At 51.2% G+C, this 23682-nt stretch overlaps 1 protein-coding gene across 7 annotated transcripts in view; it reads left to right on the plus strand.

Annotated features, from left to right (window-relative positions):
- The window catches only part of Prdm11 (PR/SET domain 11), a 77027-nt gene extending 54357 nt beyond the window's left edge, over positions 1-22670 (plus strand). For 4 of the 7 annotated variants that reach the window (XM_021646568.2, XM_060371753.1, XM_060371752.1 and 1 more), the window contains exons 6-8: positions 7540-7727; positions 12120-12746; positions 13836-22670. In XM_021646568.2, coding sequence (XP_021502243.2) covers positions 7540-7727; positions 12120-12746; positions 13836-16000 — 2980 coding nt within the window. In that variant the 3' untranslated portion in view covers positions 16001-22670. Of the gene's footprint in view, positions 1-1419; positions 3479-7539; positions 7728-12119; positions 13196-13835 lie in introns of those variants that run through there. The other 3 variants (XM_060371755.1, XM_060371756.1, XM_060371757.1) reach the window with 3 other exon arrangements.
- The last annotated feature ends 1012 nt before the right edge of the window (positions 22671-23682 follow it).

A 23682-nucleotide genomic window follows, 5' to 3' on the forward strand; every position in this document is an offset into this window, starting at 1 on the left:
AGTTCACCAGAAGGGGGAGCCGTGGAGTCCCTTCCTGAAGCACTTCACCCCTCCCCTCCTCCTCTTCACACACCCACACTCGTCCTCATCTACTGTCCTCAACAGAGGCTAGGAGCCCAGCAGAAGGATCCACTGAGGCTCTTGTGTCCAGCACTCAGCCAGTGGGAAGGTGGTTCACAGTCTGCCTTCCTCCCTGGCCCTTTGCCATGGGGATCTGCTCATTTCCTGTTTGGCCGAGGCCTCCAACAGGTGGCCACTCACAAAGTCAGCCTCAGGAGTAGAAAAGAGTGTTCATGATGAGGCAGACTTCCTGGTTAGCCAGCTGAAGAAAACAATCTTCCAGAAAAGGGAGGTGGTCATGAGACGTCAGAACCAGACTTGAGCCTGGATCTGCCAGGGTTTGCTGAAGCCTCAGGGTGGGCAGTATCCAGAAAAGTCTATTTCCTGAACCCTGCCCTGTTTACTTATCCATTTCCTAGAGATCAAAAATGATGAGGTTAGCCAAGGTAACCTGGGCTGCAGGAGCCCCCAAATCTACTAACAGTCGGTAGCTTTAGTGTGGCTGGGGCCTTAATGGCCTGAGGGCTTGGGAAAGGAGAAATGACATATCAGAGTGCTCCTGCCCACCCTGTCTGGCATCCCAGGAGGTTGGCTGCCACTTACTGAGCATGCTTTCACTGTGCCAGCCCCACGAGCCCGCAAGGGACCTGCGTAACTGAGTGCTCACGGATGAGGTCAGGCCATGGTATGCCTGACCTCACAGCCCACCTCAGGGGACAGCAGGACTGCTGGCTTACCCCACATAATCCTGCTCCAGCCCTTCCCTCCCATCTCCAGCCTTTTGGTATCTCCCTATAGTGACTTTTAAGAAGTTAGGATTCCAGCCAGGCCACAAGGTGGCCCCAAGCAGCTTTGAAAGTGCCTCACTTGTGGAGTCTGGAGCTCCTAAGAGAGCAGCTTAGACCCTCTCACAGGGGGTAGTGCTTTCCACCCTGCAATACACTGTAAGGGTCTGGGATCTCACAGCCCAACTGACAGCCCAGCCAGGGGCTCCAGGGGTTCAGAAGAGCAGTTGTTATTGCTCCTCTGAAATGAAATACAGTGACACCATCAAGATCATGAGCCCTTAGATTGGCATGGCCGCCACTGGAACTGGGGACTCTAGGTACTCAGGCTGGACTCCTTCATCTCACAGCTACGTCTGTGGGAAAAAGTAAGCCAGCGTCTCTTCACCCTTCACCCCATGCCTGGCCTATTCACCTCAGGGACTTAGGGGCTGGCATTTCTCCAGAGGTGGTACCAATGGTAGGCTGAGGGGTGGGGGGGCAGTAAGGAGTTTTCAGATGTGGGTCCATGACCACAGATGCCCTTTCCTTTGTTTTCATAATCATCTGTCCTTCTCTCCTTGTATGCCCCAAGATGATGAAGATGAGGAGGCTCCTGGGCCCTCACAGCAGCCTCTTCGAATACCCCTACTACGTCCTCCAGAAGAAGAGGCCAACCTGGCCAGCCCCACGCTGCTCTATTCATCTTCCTCAGACCAGTCCAGGATGTTGGGCCCTAAGCCAGAGGGCCTGCCCCAACCCTCACCCGAGGCCCAGGCCTTCAGGACCCCAGAACCACATCCCAGCTCACCTACCATGGGCCTAGACTGGCATCTCCTCCATGCCCATGCCCACCAGACTGAAATGTTCCAGCAGTTCTGCCAGGAGCTGGTGACCGTGCACCAGGACATGGCCGACAACATGCATGTCATCAGCCAGGCCATGGCTGAGCTGAACAGCCGTGTTGGTCAGATGTGTGAGACACTGATGGAGATCCGGGATGCAGTTCAGGCATCTCAGCGGGGGCCAGAAAGTCCAGCCCCCATGAACTCTACTTCCCAGACTCAGGCACCCCTGCTGGACCCTACACCAACTGCCCCAGAACCAGCCCCCACACGGACTACCAGGTCTCGAAAGAGAAAGCACAGTTTCTAACCTGGCCAGCTTGCACATGGAGGAGCGATGGCTGTGGTGTCTGGCCTTGACATGGGGGAGTCTCCTGGGTCCAGAAACAAGACTGATGACCCTGGGGGCACAGTCATCTCCTCACCTGGTACAGTCCAGCCTCCCGTGCTATAGCAGAGCACACACTCTTATCTCAGGAAGATGTTCAAGACACAAGAAGCTTCCTGCTTGATGCTTGCTTGGCCTAGAGGCTTGCTCTCCTCATGGCCTGTGGCCTGTGGCCTGTGGAGCAGGCCTTGCTGGGGCAAGGGGCAGCATCCAACAGAATCTTGCTTCCGACTCAGGGCTGCAGCAGAGCTGACCTCTCAGGTCCTGATTCTGCCTTGTCCCAGGTCTGTGGGTGGGCGGGGCTAGCTCGGCCGGGTGGGAGGGGCCCGGCCTTGGCCCTATGCTTGCCCTGCCTTGCTCAGCTGCTGTGCTTGCCTTTTGTGGAAGGAAGGAGAGTGGGGAGGCGTGCTGAGGGAAAATAGGTGATTTTTGAGTCTTAGCACACTGTAAGCTTTTCCCCAAGCCTGCCCATGGCAGGTTATCTCAGGGAGCTTTCTGAACAGTGTGGAGGCAGCCAGGTCAATCTTTATAGTCACTGATTACTGGTCATTCCAATCATTACCATGTATCTCAGGGGTCAGAGGTGACACAGTCATGTAGTGGGGACCAGGACTGTGGACCCGGGCAACTTTCTTCAAGAGGCCAGACCTGGAGTGCTTAGAGATGGGAATCCTGCTCCTCACCTCTGCCTCAGGTCCTACAGTTGGAAGAGGGAACAAAAACATCATGGAGATGAGTCTGCCAGCCTGCCGTGGCCCTGGGTCTCACAGAGAGTGCTGGGGAGGTCCTGAGCCCAGGCCTCAGGAGCCAGCGGGCAGACTGTCTTCTCACTTGGCTCCTATTAAGGCCAGACCCCAATAAGGCCGTGTCCAGACCACTTCCCAGCATGCCTTGCCTGTTCTTGCTTGGGCTGTATATTCACTTAGCCACATACACTTCCAGCTTTGTGTTTTGTTTAGCGGGCATGATCAGAGAGCTGGGTTCTTAGAGTTAGGGAGGGAGACTAAGCCAAAAGCTTAACTGACCTAGGTGCAGCTTTGTCATCGCTCCTTGGCCTGAGGCTGACCCTGGCAGACCTTTTGCACCCTTCCCTTCCCCCTAAGAGACTAAGTGGACCTGGAAGCCTATTGGACCCAGTGCCCACCGAGGCTGTTGCTAGAGCTGTTTATAAACACACCGTGCTTTATCCTACATGAGGCGAACAGATGGATGGCACCTGCCATGGCCCTGGGCTCTGGGCCCTGGGCTCCATCGCCTGAATTTGTGGTTCTTTGGGGGCTCCTGCCCCCTCAAAGTGAACATTGTCTCATCCAGTAATAGTCTGGTGCCTGGAATTGCCCTGTCTGGAACCCAAGATGGCCTTCTCACGTATTTTTGTTAAGATGGCAATAAAACGAAATGGATGTCACACTTTAAACACAGTCAGGCTCCAGGATCTTTTTTTATTTTGGTGTGTATTTTCTTTCTTCCCAAGGAAACCCACAAGCCTCCAGAGCAGGGATTAGAGGCTTAAGGGAAAGCGTGTGGGAAAGAAGGATAGTGGGGACTTACAGGCCAAAGGCAGCTGAGCACCCACGGATACTAGGTCAACTGTACTTTATTTTCCTGTACATCAAAAGCGATATAGTGCTCAGTGACTTTAACCCTATGCTCCCCAAAAGTATTAGGATATCTAGGGAGTGAGATAATTTCTGGATGGAGACTTGAGAGGCTCCTGGCTATCAATTAGGGGCCATCCTGAGACACGTGGCTGCATCTCCACTGATCTTGGTTATGCCTGTGAAAGGCCTGGCCCTGCCTAACGAGATCCAAGACTCTTCAGAGGAACCAAAGTGGCTTCCTCTGGCATTCGCCAGAGTGTGCCCCCCACAGAGCAGCCCCACTTACCTGGCTTAACCTTCAGTCGTGGAGAGAGTTTCCTTGGGGCAGGAATCCCCCAATTGTAGCCTGTGATGTCCTTTCTGAAAAGCTCTTAGTTACCTTCGGTTTTGGCATCCAGACTGTTCTCTAAGTTCCCGGCCAAAATGCATGACCTTGGAAATCAAGACTGCAGTTTTCAGGAGGTACAGAGACCCCATGCAGCTGGCCTGGGTCTCCCCGACTCCCAAGTACTGTGCAACTGTTTGGCCTCTACTTCTGGTCTTGGGGAAGAAGAGGCCAAATTAAAGACTGTATACCAGAAACAAGGTCAGAGCCTAAGGGGGAGTGGTCAGTTTGAGATGGGGATGATTTCCATTTTGGTATCTTGGCGGCAGTGGGGAACCCAAAATATTCTATTGGAAGAGGAAATGAGTGGGAAGCCTATGCCAGCTACCCAAAGGGATGGCTTGAGTGGAAGCTCATAGCATATGGGGGTGATGTTTTACAGAGGCAGGGTGACTGCCTGGATGTTGGGTACCAGAGACCTAATCCAGTGACATCAAAAAGGGCCCAGGCTCTTCTTGTTTGGTCTTGCCATTTCTGTCTCCCTGGGCAACTTCCTTTCTGTTGGAAAGCTGTGTTGACCAGGCTAGGCTTGTGTTGGTTCCATTAAACAAAGTGGAAGTCTCCATGGGCCATTTTCTTTCTTGAGTCGGAACCCATAATCATTTCCTGACCCAGCTAGAAAATATGGTACGTTAGATAAGAACCAGTGGGTGAGGCCCGAGAATTGTCTCCTGTGCTTATCTGTCTGGTACCCAAGGCCAGAGAGGAGACAGGACTGAAAACAATGTGTTATCTTCTGAAAAGATTCAGTCCAGGTCTCTTACTCTCTCCGCCACTGTCACTCACCTTTCAAGAACTTCTAGGGTTTCTGAGTCTGAACTGCCAGACATGAGCTCTGTCGCTACAAGACACAGCCTGGGTCAAACATTTCCCACTCTGCTTTGTGCTCCCAACCGGGGAATGAGGGGAGCAACTCAGACCCTCTTGCAGACGACTGAGCTTGACTACAAGGAAGAGGTCGTTCCTGGAAGCCTTGGAGTCCTGGACTGTGTGACACAGGGCAGACAGTATTTCATAAGAATGAGGACAACAGGGTTCTGGGAATGGTCTGAGCCATTGAGTGTTACCAAATTGAAAGGAAGGGACCTAATTAGAGGTGATGGGTGCTGAGTCTTAGCTGGATGCAGTTAACCTTCTCTTGAAAGTTCTGACACACACACACACACACACACACACACACACACACAAGTTTTGTCGGGGGACCGGGTGGCTGTGGTTCACCCACAGTTGCCATATGTGTCTCGTTTCAAAAGCCAAGTTTTAAAACAACCAAATGCAAGATGCTCAACACATTTTGATCTGATGCTGAAAATACTTTGTGATCTGTATCAAGACTGAGGGTGCTCTCTGAAAGCTGGCTCTTGTTGGGCAGGACAAGAGGGTGAGGGTGGAATGGAATGGAAGTGGATGTGAATCTTTTGACTCAGACACTGCTGTGTTGAAACCTCGACAGTAACTTGTTCCTCATTCACCTTTTCTTCTGGCATTTAGTATTTGATGGCTGGCCAGAAACCGAAAGGGGAAAGGGAGATGGTACCCTTAGGTGTTCTCTGAGTCTAGTGATTTTTAAGAAAGTACATGAATGACGTTTCTGCCTTCCAGATGTGTCTGGAGCAGAAAAGCTTGGAGCTACATTCATTCTGAGCCCTGCTGACCATTAAGCTGGTTGATTTGGGACACCAAGCTTAGAGTCTTGCTAAACTGGGAACTTAGAATTGTTCTGCACATGTAAAAGATGTCTCAGCAGTGAAATTGAGGCTGGTCCTTTGAATGAAGACATGAGTGTGATTCCTGCTGTCTCAGGGTCTTGTCTTTTGCCTTGGCTAACGATGTTGTGGCTAGGTGCATAGAGATCCCAGTGAGACTTTTTATAGCTCATGGGGGCTCTCTGGTGCTCATATAAGAGACTGATGGGAACATAAGTGTGCTGAGGCTAAAGTCCTGGATGGGATGTCTGACCCAGGGCTGTAAACACCACCAATCTTGTCCAGATTGGTGCTTGCTGTTTGCTCTCCCACTGCTTTGGTCTTCATCCCTCCTGCCTATGATATATTCTGTCACCAGAGTGGATTGTTTCCTAGATTTTAGGGGATGCCTTTGTAAAGTGCCAGCCTACACCAAGGCTAAGTCAAGCTGAGTCTGCAGGGACCTGTCCAGATAAGAACAGGGCAGATATGAGGACTGCAGGTACCGCCCTGGGGGTAGAGAGGTCTCCAGTGCAAATTATTGGAGCTACTGGTTCCCATTGTCACCTTGCAAAGGAAGTGACATCTGTGTGAATATTTTCTCTCTGTCTATAGGAGAGATAAGTAGCACAGACTTTACTGAGGAAACATAAAAGGTATAGACAGTTCCAGAGATGGTCCACCCAAAACAATGGTCATGGTTAAAACATGGGCGTGTTTACTTCAAGTTGTCCTGCTGAGTAGACACATTGTTGGAGCACAGGGTGATTGGCTCTGGCCCTGACCTGTCTCAGTTGTCGTCATAGCAGCACAGTTTTGGAATTGGGTGAGGTGACACCAGGATGTTGGAAGTGCCATCTGAAGGAAACTAGGTGAGGGGTGTGAATTCTGAGTTGGGCAGAACTTCAGTGGTATCTTGGGCATTTGCTGAGTCAGTGCTTTCCATGGCCACATGGAAGCCATGAGTTGTAGCGGAGAAGTGTAGGCCACAAAGCTGTATCACCTATTAATTAACTACGTGTTGGGGCAAGGTTCTCAGTCTCTCTCTGAGCCTTTCTGTCCTCATCTTAAATTATTTAGATGAAGCAGATGTTGCTGATCTTCTGTTGTCTCTTACTGACCTTCCCCCTTTGTCCTCACTGGACCACTGTAAAGACACTGCTCATTAACCTGAACTGTCATCAGTCACTCTTGGAGGATGGGTTATTTCTGCTATGCCTAGTAAAAAATGGATATAGTCCAAAGCTTTCCCCTGGCTAACTGTCATCAGAGGCCTGAGGCTAAAAATCAGTGAAAGCAGAGCTAGAGCAGTGGCTTAAGCCACTGTTCTCTTAGAGGACCCAGGTTTGACTACCAGCATCCTCATGGTGGCTCACAACCATCTCTAACTCCAGTTCCAGGGGATCCAGTGCCCTCCTCTGGCCTCTGAGAGGAGCACATTCATAGGCTACGCAGACATACATGAAGACAAAACACCCCTACATGCAAAATATTAAACTAAGTTTTAAGAAAAGTCAGTGAGGGAGAGGAGGGGATAGCCACCTGCTGTTGAGTCTAGCATTGACTGTGACCCACAAGGTTGGCAGGGCACATATCATTTCCAAGCTCAGGTAAACAGATTCCTAAGTCCAGAGAACTTGCTAGACATGACGCAGAATGGAGATACAGGTGGGAGGGTCAGCTCTAGTTAGCCGTCTCTCAGTGAGACATCACTCTGCTTACATGCCCACATACCTTAACCTCTAGTGCCCTGCACCGAAGGCACTCAACCAGGTGTGACCCCTGGTTCTCACCTGTCCCCTCCCCACCAGGTACGTGGTCATTTCCCGGGAGGAGAGGGAGCAGAACCTCCTGGCCTTCCAGCACAGCGAACGCATCTACTTCCGGGCATGCCGAGACATCCGGCCAGGAGAGTGGCTGCGGGTCTGGTACAGCGAGGACTACATGAAGCGCCTACATAGCATGTCCCAAGAAACCATCCACCGCAACCTAACCCGGGGTGAGTATGGGCATGGTAAGGAGCGTGCCCTCGGGGCCGGAGCCACGCCCACACAGCGAAATCCATAGGACTAGGCCTGTAATGATTGTGAAAGGACACACTCACAAAGCTAGAGGTCCAAGATCACGCCCACACTGCTAAGGCCCTGCCCACCAGGAAGGGTCACACCCACTCTGAGCCACAGAAGTTTAGAAAGCTCCTCTGGGAACCTTCCAAGCAAACCAGTGAGGAGTCCAGTATTCAGCAGAACAAAGAGCCAGGGCAGGCCAGACCTGTCAGCACAGTAAGCCAGTGACCACCCCAGGGAATCTTTTGCCTAGGAGGCAGTCCTGGAGATCAGCAAACCCCAGCCAAGGAAGTCAGTTGAATGAGCACCAGTCCTGTTCTCCCAACTCGAATTGATGAAAAGACAACTTCCCACTCAGTACCTCCATAGATACTTCCTGTGTGCTAGCTGTGTGCTAGCTTCTTACACATCGCCGTGAGATCATGGTAACACACACTAACCCACCAAGATGCTCTAAGAATCCGTGGAACAATGCACTTACCACCATTATTGCGATCTCCTTCATTGTAAAATTCTAATCTGCTGATTCCTGTGGTATCAGCCTCATCATCATTCAGATGTCCGAACTGACCATTCCAGAAAGTCAGTGGCTTACTGAGAGTCACACGACTAAACAGGCCAGAGCTAAGACTACAACCTCAGGCATCTCAAGTGAAGATCTAAATTCTAAGCAACAGTGGCCACCACACAAAGCCAGTCTTGGGAACTGCTGATCTTGTTCCTGGAAGCTCAGATGAAGCACGGCATGAAAGAATGGTTTCTACCAGAATAAGGCTAAAAGACAAGGCTAAAAGACATCAAGAAGATGGTCTCAGGTGGAGACCCTGCTGAATTGGGTGTCCATTGGCAGGCTTCATTGAAATGAATTATTTCGAAGGAGCTTGTGTCATTCCCTGTCTCTGGCCCTGTACCTGCCATCCCCAGCCTGGCCACGTTCTTTCAAGAGAACCACCTTTGCACAGAAGCCACACATATACACACACCCAGAATCCATTTGGTTCTTGGAGCCACACCCAAGCCCTTCTAGACCATCTTTTTAACTAACCTCTTTGCTGGAGATAGTCTTGTTTAGAAGATGAGTGGAGGATGTGGAAGCAGGTAGCTCGCTGGAATGAAGCTGGCTTGGAAGACAAAGCAGAACAGGTCTTCAGGTGCCCAGAAAGCCATTTGGCTTGGTCAAAAGCATCTGGCAGTCTTGGGAAAGATGAGAGACCTGTGGGTAAAATCATCTCTGTCTCCTTTGTTGCTGAGCTTCGGCTATGTTGTTTTCATTGAGAAGGCGTGCTTCTGTGATGGGTGCTGGCTGCCATTGGACCTCTTCCTGAGACTCCAGACCTCTGTTGCATTGATAAAAGCAGAAGTGAATGAAAACAGCCAGGTGCTTTCCAGAAGAATCATACTTCCCAGAGAAAAGAAAACTAAGAGAAGTCACAGCTCTGGCACAGATTTCATCACTTGCCCACCTCTTGGATTCTTCTGGAACATTTCTTCCTGTGTCTTCTCCAAAGTACTTCAACTAGCATCATCTTCAGAAAGCCCTGAGACCCAGGGACAGCTCAGAGAGAGGAGTTTGGGGGGAATGAATGCTCACAGGAGGCTTGAAAAGAGAGAGCAAGCCTTAGAAGCTATAGGAGGAAGGCATCTGTCCATGACCAGGCTGGACTTTAGGAAATCAACAACTACAGTGAGCCCAGCCACAACTGTAATGAAAGTGGTCCTTGAGAGTGACTGTGGGTTTGGTAGCTGATTGATGTATGTTAGATGTTAGCTACAGAGTCTGGGTCCTTTAAGTGTCTTGGATGGCCTGTCAGCCCTGTTGAGAAGGTCCCTCTGCCCAGTCATTAAGGTATTACAGACAGAGCCGAGTATGGTGCTGCATGGCTGTAATCCTAGCACTCATGGAAGCAGAGAAAGGTGGATCTTTGTGAGTTTGAGGCCAGCCTGGTCTACAAAGCAAGTCGAGAACAGCAAGGGCTACACAGGGAAACCCTGTCTCCAAATGGGCTAGGCTGCCTGGCCAGTGCACTGCAGGAATCCACCTGCTCCACCTTCCCAGCACTGGAATTACAAGTGCCTGCCACCACACCTGGCCATTTCTTAACGTGAATTCTGGGGATTGAACTTGGGCCCTCATACTTGCAAAGCAAACACTTGACCACCTGAGCCATCTTCCCAGTCAGGCCCCTCCCTACTTTGTGAGACATGGTCTCATGTATCCCAGGCTGGCCTTGAATTCCATACGTAGTTGAGGCTGGCTTTGAACTGTGGACCCTCCTGCCTCTACCCTCCAAGCAGTGGGTTTACTAGTGGGCACTACTGTACCTGGCTTCTTCACAGTGGGAGACTGCTTAACCACGTCATAGTTATCCTCATTGTTACAGAAGAGTGTTGTTTGGGGCCCAGGGCTTGTGCAGAGAATGTAAATTATTCCTTTGTGGTTGTCTTTGAAAGATAGGAGTCAACACACTTGGGTGATCTATTTGGTTTATGTGGGGATTTTTTATTTGCTCTGACTTTATCCCTGAATGTCATGAAGGATTTGGAATAGAACTCATGGTGACCTTTATTAAAGGTCATCTCTGCACCAGGGGTTTTAGGTGGAAGCCACAAGTCCAGAAGGGTTTTCTACTCATCCTAGGAAACATGAACGACTTTATCTTCGGTCACAAAGACAATGGGAGTCTGCTGTGATTGTCATCCTGACCTCTAGCATGCCTAGCTGTCTGATATCTGATGAGTCTGTGAGAAGGTGAAAGGGCACCTTTGATTTTCAGAGGTTCAGCTTGGGAAACACCCCACCTGTTCTGTGACACTAACATTACAATTTTTTAATTTAACTTTATCTATATATTTTATGTGTATGGGTGTTTTGTCTGCATGTATGTCTGTGTACCACATGTGTGCCTTTGAAGTACCCTGGGGTTAGAGTCACAGAGTGTTCTGGGCTGCCATGTGAACTGGTACTGGGAGTTGAATTCTGGTCTTTTGGAAAAGCAGCCAGTGCTTTCAGCCTCCGAGCCATCTCTCCAACCCACACATTTGCCTTTTGAAAAAGTTCTCATCTCATCATCACTGAGCTGTCTGTGGTTCTGCACTCCAGGAGCTTAGGATGGGGCTGTTACTTAAGCAGCTCCTGTAGGGACAGAATAGGGACCTGAGTGGTTTAAACCATGTGTGCTATTATCTGTGGGAGCCTGGCATGAGGAAAGCAGCTGAGGGAAGCCAAGCATGGAGCCTCCTGACCTTCACTCAGGGCCTATGAACTCCTTCCTCCAGAATCCTAGAAACTGTACAGAGGCCCAAGGTTACAGCAACAGGACCCTGACCCTGACCTTGACCCTGATCCTGATTCAGGAAGTCTTTGAGATTGCCCAATCCCTCAGGCTGCCAGACCTTTCAGAGAGCCTAGTGACGCCTCTGCTTTCTCAGAATGTCTCCCCCTGGGGATACCAGCACTTCTGTAGCAGTCTGTGCTGTTCTTCTGGCCACATTAAAGACTCTAAAATAGCTTACCAACATTTCAAGGTAATTAAAAACAGCAGAAAATGAGACATCTTTTATCAGGTGGGAAACAGCTGTATTTGAGAATAGTCTGGCTCTTGTGGCCATCTTGCCTCTATCTTGAGGGAGGCTGATATTCTAGTATCTTTAGGAATCTCTCCCAAAGCATCGAGCTTTCTTTTTTCTACCTTAGCCATGACTGAGAACCACAGGGCTTTCAACCATCTTTTTTCTTTTTTCTTTTTCTTTTTTCCTTATTTCCTGCCTTTAGACTGCTGGGAGAAAGAGAATAGAAAGATGGCAGCTATAGGGTGGCTGTTTCTCACAGTTCTCCAGAACCCTGAGCATGGAGGAATGTGGGCCTGTGCTATCCCTGTGACTTTTACTGAGGCACAGAAACCACTGTGTAGTTTCTAGGTTTAGAGGGCAGCTTGCCCATGGTGGGTGGCCATTTACTCAGCTCTGAAGTTTGTTACATTAGCCAGATAGGGTAGAATACTGTCTCCTAGGATCACAGTATGGCAAGTCCTGTCCCCCTAAGATGGTAACTTCTTTTTATTCTCCCCTTCAGATATATCCCAACTCACAAGTGTAGCATTTATCTGTGTGAGATTCTTCCAAACTGCCTTTTGGTAAAGGTCTTGTCCTGTGACTCTAGTCCCCATCATCCATTCTTTTCTCCATTTGGGTCTCACCTGATCCAGATGGTCAGAATCAGGGGGATGTGTCAGGCAGCGCCCTAGCAGAAGGCCCATTCTGTTTCCTGTTGGTTTCTCCATTTGGGGCTTTTCCCGACGTCCTCACACCCTGGTTTTCCTTCCTAGGAGAGAAGAGGTTGCAGAGGGAGAAGGCTGAGCAAGCCCTGGATAGCCCGGAAGACCTAAGGGGTCCCGCTCAGTTCCCTGTGTTGAAGCAGGGCAGAAGTCCTTACAAGCGCAGCTTTGATGAGGGCGACACGCACCCTCAGGCCAAGAAGAAGAAGATAGACCTCATCTTCAAGGATGTACTGGAAGCCTCCCTGGAGTCTGCCAATGTGGAAGCCCGCCAGCTGGCCCTGAGCACCTCTCTGGTCATCCGGAAAGTCCCCAAGTACCAGGACGATGACTATGGGCGGAGTACAGCTGCCATGACACAGGGCATACAGAACATCCACAGGACCCAAGGGGAAGAGGACTGGAAGGTCCCCCAAAGGGTGGCCAAGAAACTGGGCCCTTTGGAGGATGAAGAGGAAGAGCCTACATCATTCAAGGCCGACAGCCCTGCTGAGGCCTCTCTGGCGTCTGACCCCCATGAGCTGCCCACCACCTCCTTTTGCCCTAACTGCATTCGCCTGAAGAAGAAAGTACGGGAATTGCAGGCAGAGCTAGATATGCTTAAGTCTGGAAAGCTGCCCGAGCCCCCCATTCTGCCACCGCAGGTACTGGAGCTCCCCGAGTTCTCAGATCCTGCAGGTAAGTCGCTGAGGATGAGTCTGCGGTTAGAGGGAAGAGTGCTCGGTGCGCAGTGTGGAGGGTGGCCCAGAGCTCTCTGTCACAGCCGCCTGCCAGGAGACCGGAGGAGTGCAACGCAGAGGCCGCCACCTCTGGCAGTGGGAACCCACCCCCTCGGGGGCCAGAGGCAGGCTGGCTTGAAGCTCTGGGGAGCACTGCATGTGCCAACCTGTATTCTCCTTGTCAATAAAGTATGTCCCATCGCAGGAGGGCTGTGTGCTGTGTTCTTGACCTGTTGTTTTCTTCGGGGAAGGGAGGGCACTGTTGTCTTCCCCTGGCCCAACTTCTCTCTTCCCCAGTCTTGAACAGGGTATCTTCTGCGAGCTTTCACAGCTCCCCACACTCAGGCCAGGAGCACAGCCTTGTCCACTTCTTCCAGACTCTGTCCTGCCCACATGGTGCTCAGTTCCCAGCCTGGAGTTCTGGAAGGATGAGGAACCAGACAGCCTGGGGCCGACAGCTCTGTGACTATCCTTCATTGCTGGCTGCCTGGATCTCTTCAAGTTGTTGAACCGAGGAGGGATGGGGGTGGGGTGGGGTGGGATGGGAATCTGTTCTGTGCAGATCTGCAGCTAGGCCAGGTTATCTTCCTCAGGCTTTCTTTCTCAGCTGCCCTCAGAACGGGATGGGGTGGACATAGAAGCTACATTTTGCCTCAGTATCCAGGCTGCCTTCAGTTAAGAGCCACATGCTTACCCTGGCCGTATCAGTGTGTGTGTGTGGTGGGGGGCATTCCAGTGCCTCGTCCTCCAGTGTAACTTGAATGTGTGACATCAAACATTCTGCCTCTTCTAGAACCTTCCACCCAAGAAGCACCCACAAGTCAACACTGAGCTCAGGTGCAGGCAGCTTGGAGCATGAAGAGTAGTGTCCAGAGAGCGCCATGGGCAATCCGTGGGGAAGGAACCTCAGCATGGAGAGCAGCAGTACCTCAAATTAACTCTGGGCTGAGGTTCCATCTCTGTGGGGCCTGCTCTCCAGCAGTGTCCCTTGCTGAGGCTGTGTTGTCAATAGCCCGCATGAATGTTTCCTTCCGCTCTTATTTTCCAGCCTCTGAGAGCATGGTCTCCGGCCCCGCCATCATGGAGGACGATGACCAGGAGGTCGATTCCGCGGATGAGTCTGTCTCCAATGACGTGATGACGGCAACCGATGAACCCTCCAAGATGTCCTCCGCCACCGGGCGCCGCATCCGGCGCTTCAAGCAGGAGTGGCTGAAGAAATTCTGGTTCCTGCGGTACTCCCCGACCCTCAACGAGATGTGGTGCCACGTGTGCCGTCAGTACACAGTGCAGTCCTCACGCACTTCGGCCTTCATCATCGGCTCCAAGCAGTTTAAGATCCACACCATCAAGCTGCACAGCCAGAGCAACCTGCACAAGAAGTGCCTCCAGCTGTACAAGCTGCGCATGCACCCAGAGAAGACGGAGGAGATGTGCCGCAACATGACCCTGCTCTTCAACACGGCCTACCACCTGGCGCTGGAGGGCAGGCCCTACCTGGACTTCAGGCCGCTGGCGGAGCTGCTGCGGAAGTGCGAGCTCAAGGTGGTGGACCAGTACATGAACGAGGGGGACTGCCAGATCCTCATCCATCACATCGCCCGGGCACTGAGGGAGGACCTGGTGGAGCGCATCCGCCAGTCGCCCTGCCTCAGCATCATCCTGGATGGGCAGAGCGACGACCTTCTGGCTGACACCGTGGCTGTCTACGTGCAGTATACCAGCAGTGATGGGCCCCCGGCCACAGAATTCCTGTCCCTGCAGGAGCTAGGCTTCTCCAGCACGGAAAGCTATCTGCAGGCGCTTGACCGGGCCTTCGCCGCCCTGGGCATCCGCCTCCAGGATGAGAAGCCAACCGTTGGCCTGGGGGTGGATGGAGCCAACATCACCGCCAGCTTGCGAGCAAGCATGTTCATGACCATCCGCAAGACGCTGCCCTGGCTGCTGTGCTTGCCCTTTATGGTGCACCGGCCCCACCTGGAGATCCTGGACGCCATCAGCGGGAAGGAGCTGCCCTGCCTGGAGGAGCTGGAGAACAACCTGAAGCAGCTCCTCAGCTTTTACCGCTACTCGCCGCGCCTCCTGTGCGAGCTGCGCTCCACGGCCTCCACCCTGTGCGAGGAGACCGAGTTCCTGGGGGACATCCGCGCCGTGAGGTGGATCATCGGCGAGCAGAATGTCCTGAACGCCCTCATCAAGGACTACCTGGAAGTGGTGGCCCACCTGAAGGACGTCAGCAGCCAGACGCAGCGGGCAGACGCTTCCGCCATCGCCCTGGCCCTGCTGCAGTTCCTCATGGACTACCAGTCCATCAAGCTCATCTACTTCCTGCTCGACGTGATCGCCGTGCTCTCCCGCCTGGCCTACATCTTCCAGGGAGAGTACCTGCTGGTGTCACAGGTGGACGACAAGATCGAGGAGGCAATCCAGGAGATCAGCAGGCTTGCGGACTCCCCAGGGGAGTACCTGCAGGAATTCGAGGAGAATTTCCGAGAGAGCTTCAACGGGATCGCTGTGAAGAACCTCAGGGTGGCCGAGGCCAAGTTCCAGTCTATCAGGGAGAAGATCTGTCAGAAGACACAGGTCATTCTGGCCCAGAGGTTTGATTCCCGAAGCCGGGGCTTTGTGAAGGCCTGCCAAGTGTTTGACATAGCCGCCTGGCCCAGGAACAGTGAGGAGCTCCTGAGCTTCGGCAAGGAGGACATGGTCCAGATCTTCGACCACCTGGAAGCCATTCCTACCTTCTCCCGGGATGTGTGCCGTGAAGGGATGGACCCCCGGGGGAGCCTGCTGATGGAGTGGAGAGACCTCAAGGCTGATTACTACACCAAAAATGGCTTCAAAGACCTCATCAGCCACATCTGCAAGTACAAGCAAAGATTTCCGCTCTTGAACAAGATCATTCAGGTCCTTAAAGTCCTCCCCACCTCCACTGCCTGCTGTGAGAAAGGCCGCAGTGCCCTCCAGCGGGTCCGCAAAAACCACCGCTCCCGCCTGACCCTGGAGCAGCTCAGTGACCTGCTGACAATTGCTGTGAATGGACCACCCATCGCCAACTTTGATGCCAAGCGAGCCCTGGACAGCTGGTTTGAGGAGAAGTCCGGCAATAGCTACGCACTGTCAGCCGAGGTCCTCAGTAGGATGTCTGCCCTGGAGCAGAAGCCCATCCTGCAGGCTGTGGACCACGGCTCTGAGTTCTACCCAGACATGTAGGGGGCATGCGCTGCAGAGGTCACAAAGCCGGTGAATATTTTTTTAATCTATACTCATAAGCTTTGATATATTATATAAATATATATTATATTATATTATATATATGTAAACCCACACTGAAAATTTTTTTAAAAAACTAAGGTGATGTGTCCACCAGAAGCTACTGGCAGCTTTCAGAAAGGAGCAATGTCGGCAACTGACTCTTGTCTCCGCAATTGGCAGCTGCAGCCTACGAGGCAACTCATCTTCACTCACACGAGCATGTTCTGGGGCCACGCGTGTTCCCACCAAACGGTCAAAGCAGCATAAGCTAAATGACGACTCTCTTCGTCACTTCTAGGTGGCTTGTTCCGTTTCTGTTCTCATGTGTTGGTCGAAGGCCTGGGGGTTGGGGTGATGATCTTGCCTTCTCCTTTTTTTGGTTTTACGACTGGGGAGCTTTGTGGTCTCCTCATTGGCATTCTGGTCCAGACACACTGCGTCTGGCTTTCCATAGGGTGAATTGGATTTATGTGTTGGACTATCTGGTCTTTCTCCCCTTTCCTGACTTCAGCTTGGGAGATCTTCCTTTGTTCGTTTTCTGACTGATTCCTTCACTTGTCCCACCAACAAACGCGTCGCTCTCCCTCAACTGTGAACCCTTCATTCTCACCCACGCCACCCCTCCCATCCCTCGGTCGTCAGTTCCCTTCTTAGGCCTCTGGACATTAAGGATATTAGCTACTACACTGAAGGCAACTTGTTTTTCACATTTAAGCTTGAAATCTGGGGAGCAGGAGGAAGGGTAAGCTTTGTGCCACCTTCCTTCCAGCCAGTGGAGGAGAAAACATACTTCCATTCAGATCTGGGGCTGTTGGGGGAGACAAATGAGCCAAGAAATCGAAACCCTAACAGGTTTGTTTTCTTTCTTTCTTTTATTTTTAATTTTTTTCTTTCTTTTTTTTTTTCTTTCTTTCTTCTTTTTTTTTATTTTTATTTTTTTAGCAATTTTTGGCTAAAAGCAAGTAAAATGAAAAGTGTTATTCAACTTCCACAATTTTTTTTGTCCTTATAATTATAGAATGTGTTGGGAAATTTTGGGTTTCTTTTTGTAATCAAAGAGCAGCTGTTTTGTAGTTCAAGGGCAGAATCTATGAATGCAGGTCATGCCCTGAGTTATACAGAAGAGTCCCCAGAGAGGCTGTTCCTTTTGCGAAAGGCTGATGATATGCTCCTCAGCCTGGTAGGAAGGTCAGAGGACACAGGGCAGTGCTTCTCTGCCTGTGAATTCTTCCTATTTTGAATAGAAGTGGAATGTCCAAAAGAAAAGGAAGTGAGGCGGGATTCTCAAAGTAAGAGCAGGAATGCACACATACACAAACACACACATACACACACACTCTGTAACCACATATAAGCTTTAGAAATGCCACTTGCCTCCCCCTAGCAGGGGGCCAGACAGTGGTTTTAGCCAGAGGAGTCTGACCAATGTTCACTTATCTACCAGTATACCTCGCAAAGAGTTTTCAGAAATGTGCGTGAGCTGTTAAAAACTTCTCTCCTGTTTCCACATCTGATCTGTGCAGTCTCTGCAGGTCCCAGGATGTGGATACGGGTTGTCTTGGGGGAAGGGAGGAAGATCTGAAGTACCTACCCAGGGTCAGTTCTGCAGAGGACTGTCCCTCTCCTTCAGTGGGGGTACTGGAGATCCAACCACAGGCAAGGCCCCATGTCCTTGACCTGCCTGGTTGGACCTATAACTACGTGGTGACTTCCTTCCTTCTGGGTTCGTCTCGTCTCTGAGGCCTCATGGAAATGTCATTAACACTGAACATGTTGCTACCCTTTCCTGGTTCTGCAGTCTGTCCGTCCTCCCTTAGATCCTCCCATTGCCTCGATGGTCTTGGTGCTAAGATAACTTTAGAAACATTGCTGCTAGCCAATAGCTTTTCATGATATAAATATATTATATATATATATATATTATATTATTTTTGAAATGTTTTTGTTTTCAACAGTGATGTAGCATGTTTAAAACAAGAAACAAAACTAAGCAAACAAACAGAAAGCTGGGTCTTTCCAACTGTTCCACTGCCAGGCCTCTTACGCTGCCTTCTTCAACAAGTTGATACACCCCGCCCGGTGACTTTCATCCCTGACCTCACTCTGGTCCCCATCTTATCTCCCTTCCCTCTGCACAGGGAGAGTTAGCAGGAGCTAGGTAGGAAAACCCAAAGCCCGTTTTAGAAGCTTGGGAATCCCCATCCTCGTCCTATTTGCCGGCTCTGAGCTGGTCTCTCCCTCCAGCTGCCCCTCCCACCCAGGGCCAAGCCTAGCTGGAGCCTCGTGGCTCACTATTGTGAAACACAAGGTCTCCCACCTGCCCAGGTCCTGCCCTGGGACCTCCTCACGGACAGACTTTGGTCTGGGGCATTTTCATTGAAAACTGAACAGACCAAGGTGGCTCAGAGTAGGGATGTCTGGCAAGGCAGTCTCCCATGGGCAGCCTGCAGCCGTAAACAGTGGCCTGGGTCTTTCTTTCTTGCCAACAGTTGCCTTACACCTCTCTTTCCCAATGCATGGGGCTTTCTCATCCAGGAAGGCCAGACATGTGAAACCAGGACTGAGTGTTAGTTCCCAGGGGGCTGTGGCTGAGCTAACTCAAGTCCTCAGCTATAGAGACAAGTTCTACCAGCCCAAGCCAGTGTTCTCTAAGTCTCCTCAAAATACCCAGGGAACAATGGACCTACTTTGGGGCCTAGAAAATTACCTGATCTGGCAGCATGGGTGCCTAGTCACCCATTCCCCTGGTCCTCTGTCTCCCCAACCCTACCCCTGTCCTCTGTTTCAATGGCCTCCACCTGAGAGCCACTGAGAAGCTGCACTCTCCTGGTGTCTTACATTCGGCCTCTGGGACACTGGGGTCCTGGTGACCTGGATTTAGCCAAGCAGGGCTGTGGCAGATGCTCTATAGACCACTTTGCCTTGGGATGATGAGTGAGTAAGGATGATGAGGATGAACCCCACCCAGTCTTTCCTCAGAGTGGATGCTCCCTGGGAGGGCCAGGGCTTCTGCCCAGTGACTTCCATTTGTGATGCCCTGTGATCCCAGACCTAAGGACTTCACACACTTCTCTTGGAGAAGGGCTTGGGTCCGCCAGAGAACCATATGCCTGGTTTACCTCCTATCTTGGCTGGTTTAACAGACTGTGGGAAGATAGCCCTTGCAGGGTAAATGCAGTTTTTTTCTGATTGGACGGGGACTGTAACTCAGCCCCTGGTGTAGAACTAGTAGCCATGGGCATTAGAATGAAAAGCATCTGTGAGACTTATTCTCTCTGGGCTGATTAATAGTGGCTTTCATTGGCTCACAGCGAGAGTAGGAAGTGAGACAATGTTGAAGACTGAAGCTTGGGGCTGTTGTGCCAAATGGGTACCTTTGCTGAACCACATGTTTAAAATGTACTCCTGAGCGAAGGGAAACAATGACAGCTTAGCGTGTGTGAGACAGGAGGACTATGCAGCCTGTGAGCAGTTCCTGCCCAGTCAGAATCTCTTCAGGGACAGCAGAGTCCAGGCATCAGAAGTGGAGGAGGTTTTTGTAACGTCTGCTTGTGGCATCACATGATGACAGGTCCATCTTCCCTTTCACATCCTCACTGGGAAACGAGAGCCCACTGAGCTCCAGGACCCTGTGTAGCCAAGTTCTGCCTGGAGCCCTTAGGTCTGAGGTGCCTGGAACTTCCGCCCTTTGCTCTCCCTGTGCGTTTCCCAACTTGAGTTGTTTTGCTGAGGTTTCTCCTTGGCTTGTTCATCCCAGACCTTTGATTTTGAGCAAGGACCCTCTGAGTGACTTAAAACCCCCTTTTAAATGTTTCTCATTTGTTTGGAGGAGGAGGAAACAGGGGAAGAGGTGGAGAAGGTGGACATGGGCAAAGAGAGGTAGAAATGGACTTAGAATGTTACTCAGCCTGAGCTGGAGGACCGGCATCCCATTGCTGCCCGCCTGGAGCCAGTTGGGGCCCGGGAGAGGCCAGATGGCTGAAAGCCCAATTTCTGTCTTCTGGAACGCTCCTTTATTTTCACTTCTGCCTCCCTGAAAGGCATCCCAGACTGTTTTCAGTGTATGGTCTGGGTTAAATTCTAACTCAGATTTGTGCTTTTTTTTTTTTTTTCCTTTTTGTGGCCCATGCACCCCATTTGGGCATAGGCTCCAGGTTCGCTGGAGGTCATGTGTGCCCTGGAGGCCCTCCAACTTTTCGAAGAGGCAGCCCAGCCAGACTGGGCTAGCAACTGAAGCAGGGAGAGCGGGCCTCCAGAGTGAGGAAAGGAGGACACAGAGGGCAGTTAAGGTAGACCACCCCTTTTATACACTGCTCTAGGTTCCAACCTGGCCGTCCCTCCGATCCTCGAGAGGGAAAGTGCACGAGACATGCGCAGCCCTCTTCTCAGAGGAATGCCCTTTTCTAGTCCTCTGTCAGTCAGGGTCATTTTAAGAGTCTTCGAGGTAATCTTTGCATGTTAGTCAGAGGGAGAAAAAGTGCCCTTTGGAGAGGAAAATAGTATGGTCCTCCTCTTCCATCTAGCACTCTCTCCCCTTCCCCCATCCCTTCAGGCAGTATCACCCTAGAAATACCTATGCAATCTAGTCTCCCCAGGAGGCTGTGCATGGAGGCAGGGGTATGTGCAGTGTATCATAGTGATGCTAAGGCATATCAATTGTATATACGGACATATACAGTACGTATGCACACAGAGTAAATCACGTCTATATATCTATAAATAATATCCTATATATTTATACATTTCTATGTTTTAAATATATGTAAAAATAGTCTATAGAGTTGGAGGGGTGGTGGGGAAGCATGGTGCTGGGTTGGCCAAGGGGAAGGAGACAGGGCTCTGGAGGGGAGGTGGGAATGTTTTTCAGGCTGGTTTGCTAACCATTGTGGGGACAGCTTCCTTGGGGTGTTGGAGAGGGGTGGCTGGGTCCACGCTCTCTCCATGCACTTTCTCTCCTTTCCAGCCAGCTCAGGCTGAGGTTGGAAGGAGAAACCCCCGAGCTCGGGCTGCAGTAGCCCCTACCTCCCACTACCGCCAGCCTGCACTTAGCTGGTCATTGCTGCTTGGCAGTAGGGGGTTGGACTTGGTCCCTGACTCCCAGTGAAGGGACCTCTGCACAAACTCCCCCAACACCCTCCCTTATCAGGAGTGAGCAGCATTGATGGCAATAGGAGCACCTTGGAAGAACAGTTAATTGTCCGGGAAGATGTCATCCCTATTTCCCAGATGCTTCTGCCTGCCCCCTAGAGGCCAAGCCTCTGAAGTACAGCCGTCCTGGCCTTCACCCATTCAACCCCTGGGAGTTGAGGAAGGCAGCGTGAGCTTCACATGGGTCCCACCCATCCTGAGGCCCCACCTGGTGGAAGAGATCTATCTGCACACTTAGATTCTCAATGGCAACTCAAATTCAGGAGCGGGGCCTTGGCCCTGCCCACTCTGCGCAGCTGCTGGCTGTACTCAGGACAACGTTGTCCCCTCTTCCCAAACCAACCAAACAGCCCAAACCACCTCCGCTGTGACAGCAGGTTTAGGCTTAGTTCACAAACACTGTTCTCATTCTGTGACCGGATGCCCAAGCCCACTCTTTTCTGGGAAGGGTATCTTCTTCACCTTGTCCCCAGACAATGCCCCCCTCCTGAGCTGGGTGGGGATGCCTGGGGCCCCAGGGAGTCTGGTGGCTGTCAGCATGATAGTGGGCTTGTGTAGCCAGGATGGGAGTCAGAAGCTTTACTGCTCCCAGCAGCCTCTATTCCCTTCTCTCTCCTGGAAGCAGGAGGGGTCTGGCGATAGAGGCCCTTCCCTGCTCTCCAGAGCAGCCTGCCTTTGGGCTCCACAAACACACTCATTTCCCATACCGAGCCTTCGCAGGTCTCTCCCTGCTCTTCCTCACCATCCTACCAACGGACCTCAGTCTCTAGCAGACCAGTCCTGTACCACGGTTGAGACCAGGTCTGCTCTGCCAGTGCCCACTTCCTTGAGCCACAGCTAGCTGCCAACTGGGCTGAACACCTTCTAGTGCCTGGCTCAGTGGAGTTCAGGACCAGCGGCCCAAGCCTTCATCCCACTACAGTGGGGCAGAGCCTGGCCAGGGGATAGGCATTCCCAGTAGCAATCCCACAATGCACTGTACCTCAGAGAGAGAGAACGCACCACAGGGCATCGAGGGGACTGGCCTCCATGCAGAGGGGGCAACCACTCACAACACTGTTCATGAGAAGGCAAAGGCCAGGCTGTCCTAGGGCATCCCTCAGTCTACCCTTTGGCCTCTCTGGAAGAACTAGTAGTCTTTTTCAGCCCTGGTTTCTCTCCTCCTTTCCACCCCCAAGCTGCTGAACCATTTTTCATGTCAATCACAAAGAAAAAAAAAATTAGGTGGGGGTGGGGGGAATTCCTAGGAGCCTATTACCACATACATATTAATTACTATGTTAATACTTTCTTTCTTAAAGACAACTCTCAATGTTATTATTTGGCAGACTGTGCTTTATAGTACCTGTGTGTCGGGGCTAGAACACTGGATACAAATAGAGCTATGCTGGTTTATAATCTGTATGCAGAGTCTTTCCTTTTATCACATTATCCTCGTAATGTAAGAAGATTATTATTAATAAAAGCATTTAAATTGACACACCAAGCTTGGCTCCTTGCTTCTGTGACAGACCTCAGTAAGTCACACTGAAAGGCTCAGGTGTGGGGTTGGAAGGAGCTCAAGTCCTCTTTAGCTGTTCCCTGCTTTTTCCCATTGCAGCTTCATTTTCCCGTTGCAGTCCACTTCTGGCAGGAAACCCCTGAACATGTCAATCAGAGCACAGGAGGTATGACTGAGACCACAGAAAACACCTACCCCATGAACACTGGGCCTTGCAAGACTCTGGTGAAACATCCAGAGCCTCTGCAAATGAACTGGCTCCAGCACTCCTGCTGACTGCCCTTGGTGCCTCTCCACTTGCGGGCCTGGTCCCCACTTAGAAAGGCATCTCTTAGTACCTTGCTGCTGTCACTGATGGCACTGGGCGATGAGCAAGATTTTCCGAGGAAGGAGTTAGATAAGCAGATAGTAAACAATGGCATTGCTCTAAGCTCAGGTTTGGGACGCTGAGGCCTCCACTCTCAGTCCCTCTCCCTATCCAGCTTCCCCATAGTGGTCTTCCCTCTTCCTTTATCCTTACTTCTGCCTTCTTAGCATTAGATATTTTTTCTTTCAAGCACCATCATCTCCACCATGGTCACCAAGTGGCTGTTGTCTGACACTACCTCTAGGGAGATGTAAACAAAGGTCTTCTCAATCCAGAGAGAGAACCAGTAACAGGCCAGAGTAAGGATACCACCAAAATCCAACTTAGCCAGCCAATGAGTTTATTGGGTTTACTTAGAGGAACATGGGTGAGGGCTTACTTACAGAAGCACGGATGACTCAAAGGCAGCTACGTTACCAAAAGCTCATTCCAACATGGGTGATGACTCATGAAAGCTGAAATCCTGTTGATGTCTTGGTGGCTTGCATCAGCTCAACAGGTAAGAGATTCTGTCCTTACCGCTTATGTAACTTGGAGAGGGTGGGGCTTGGGAAATCTGATTATGCTTCAGGGACTTCCTGGGACTTGAGCTGTTTATTTCCAGAGTCTTAAGGAGCAGCCTCC

Source organism: Meriones unguiculatus, chromosome 18 (genome assembly GCF_030254825.1).
Source record: "Meriones unguiculatus strain TT.TT164.6M chromosome 18, Bangor_MerUng_6.1, whole genome shotgun sequence".
NCBI lineage: Eukaryota > Metazoa > Chordata > Mammalia > Rodentia > Muridae > Meriones > Meriones unguiculatus.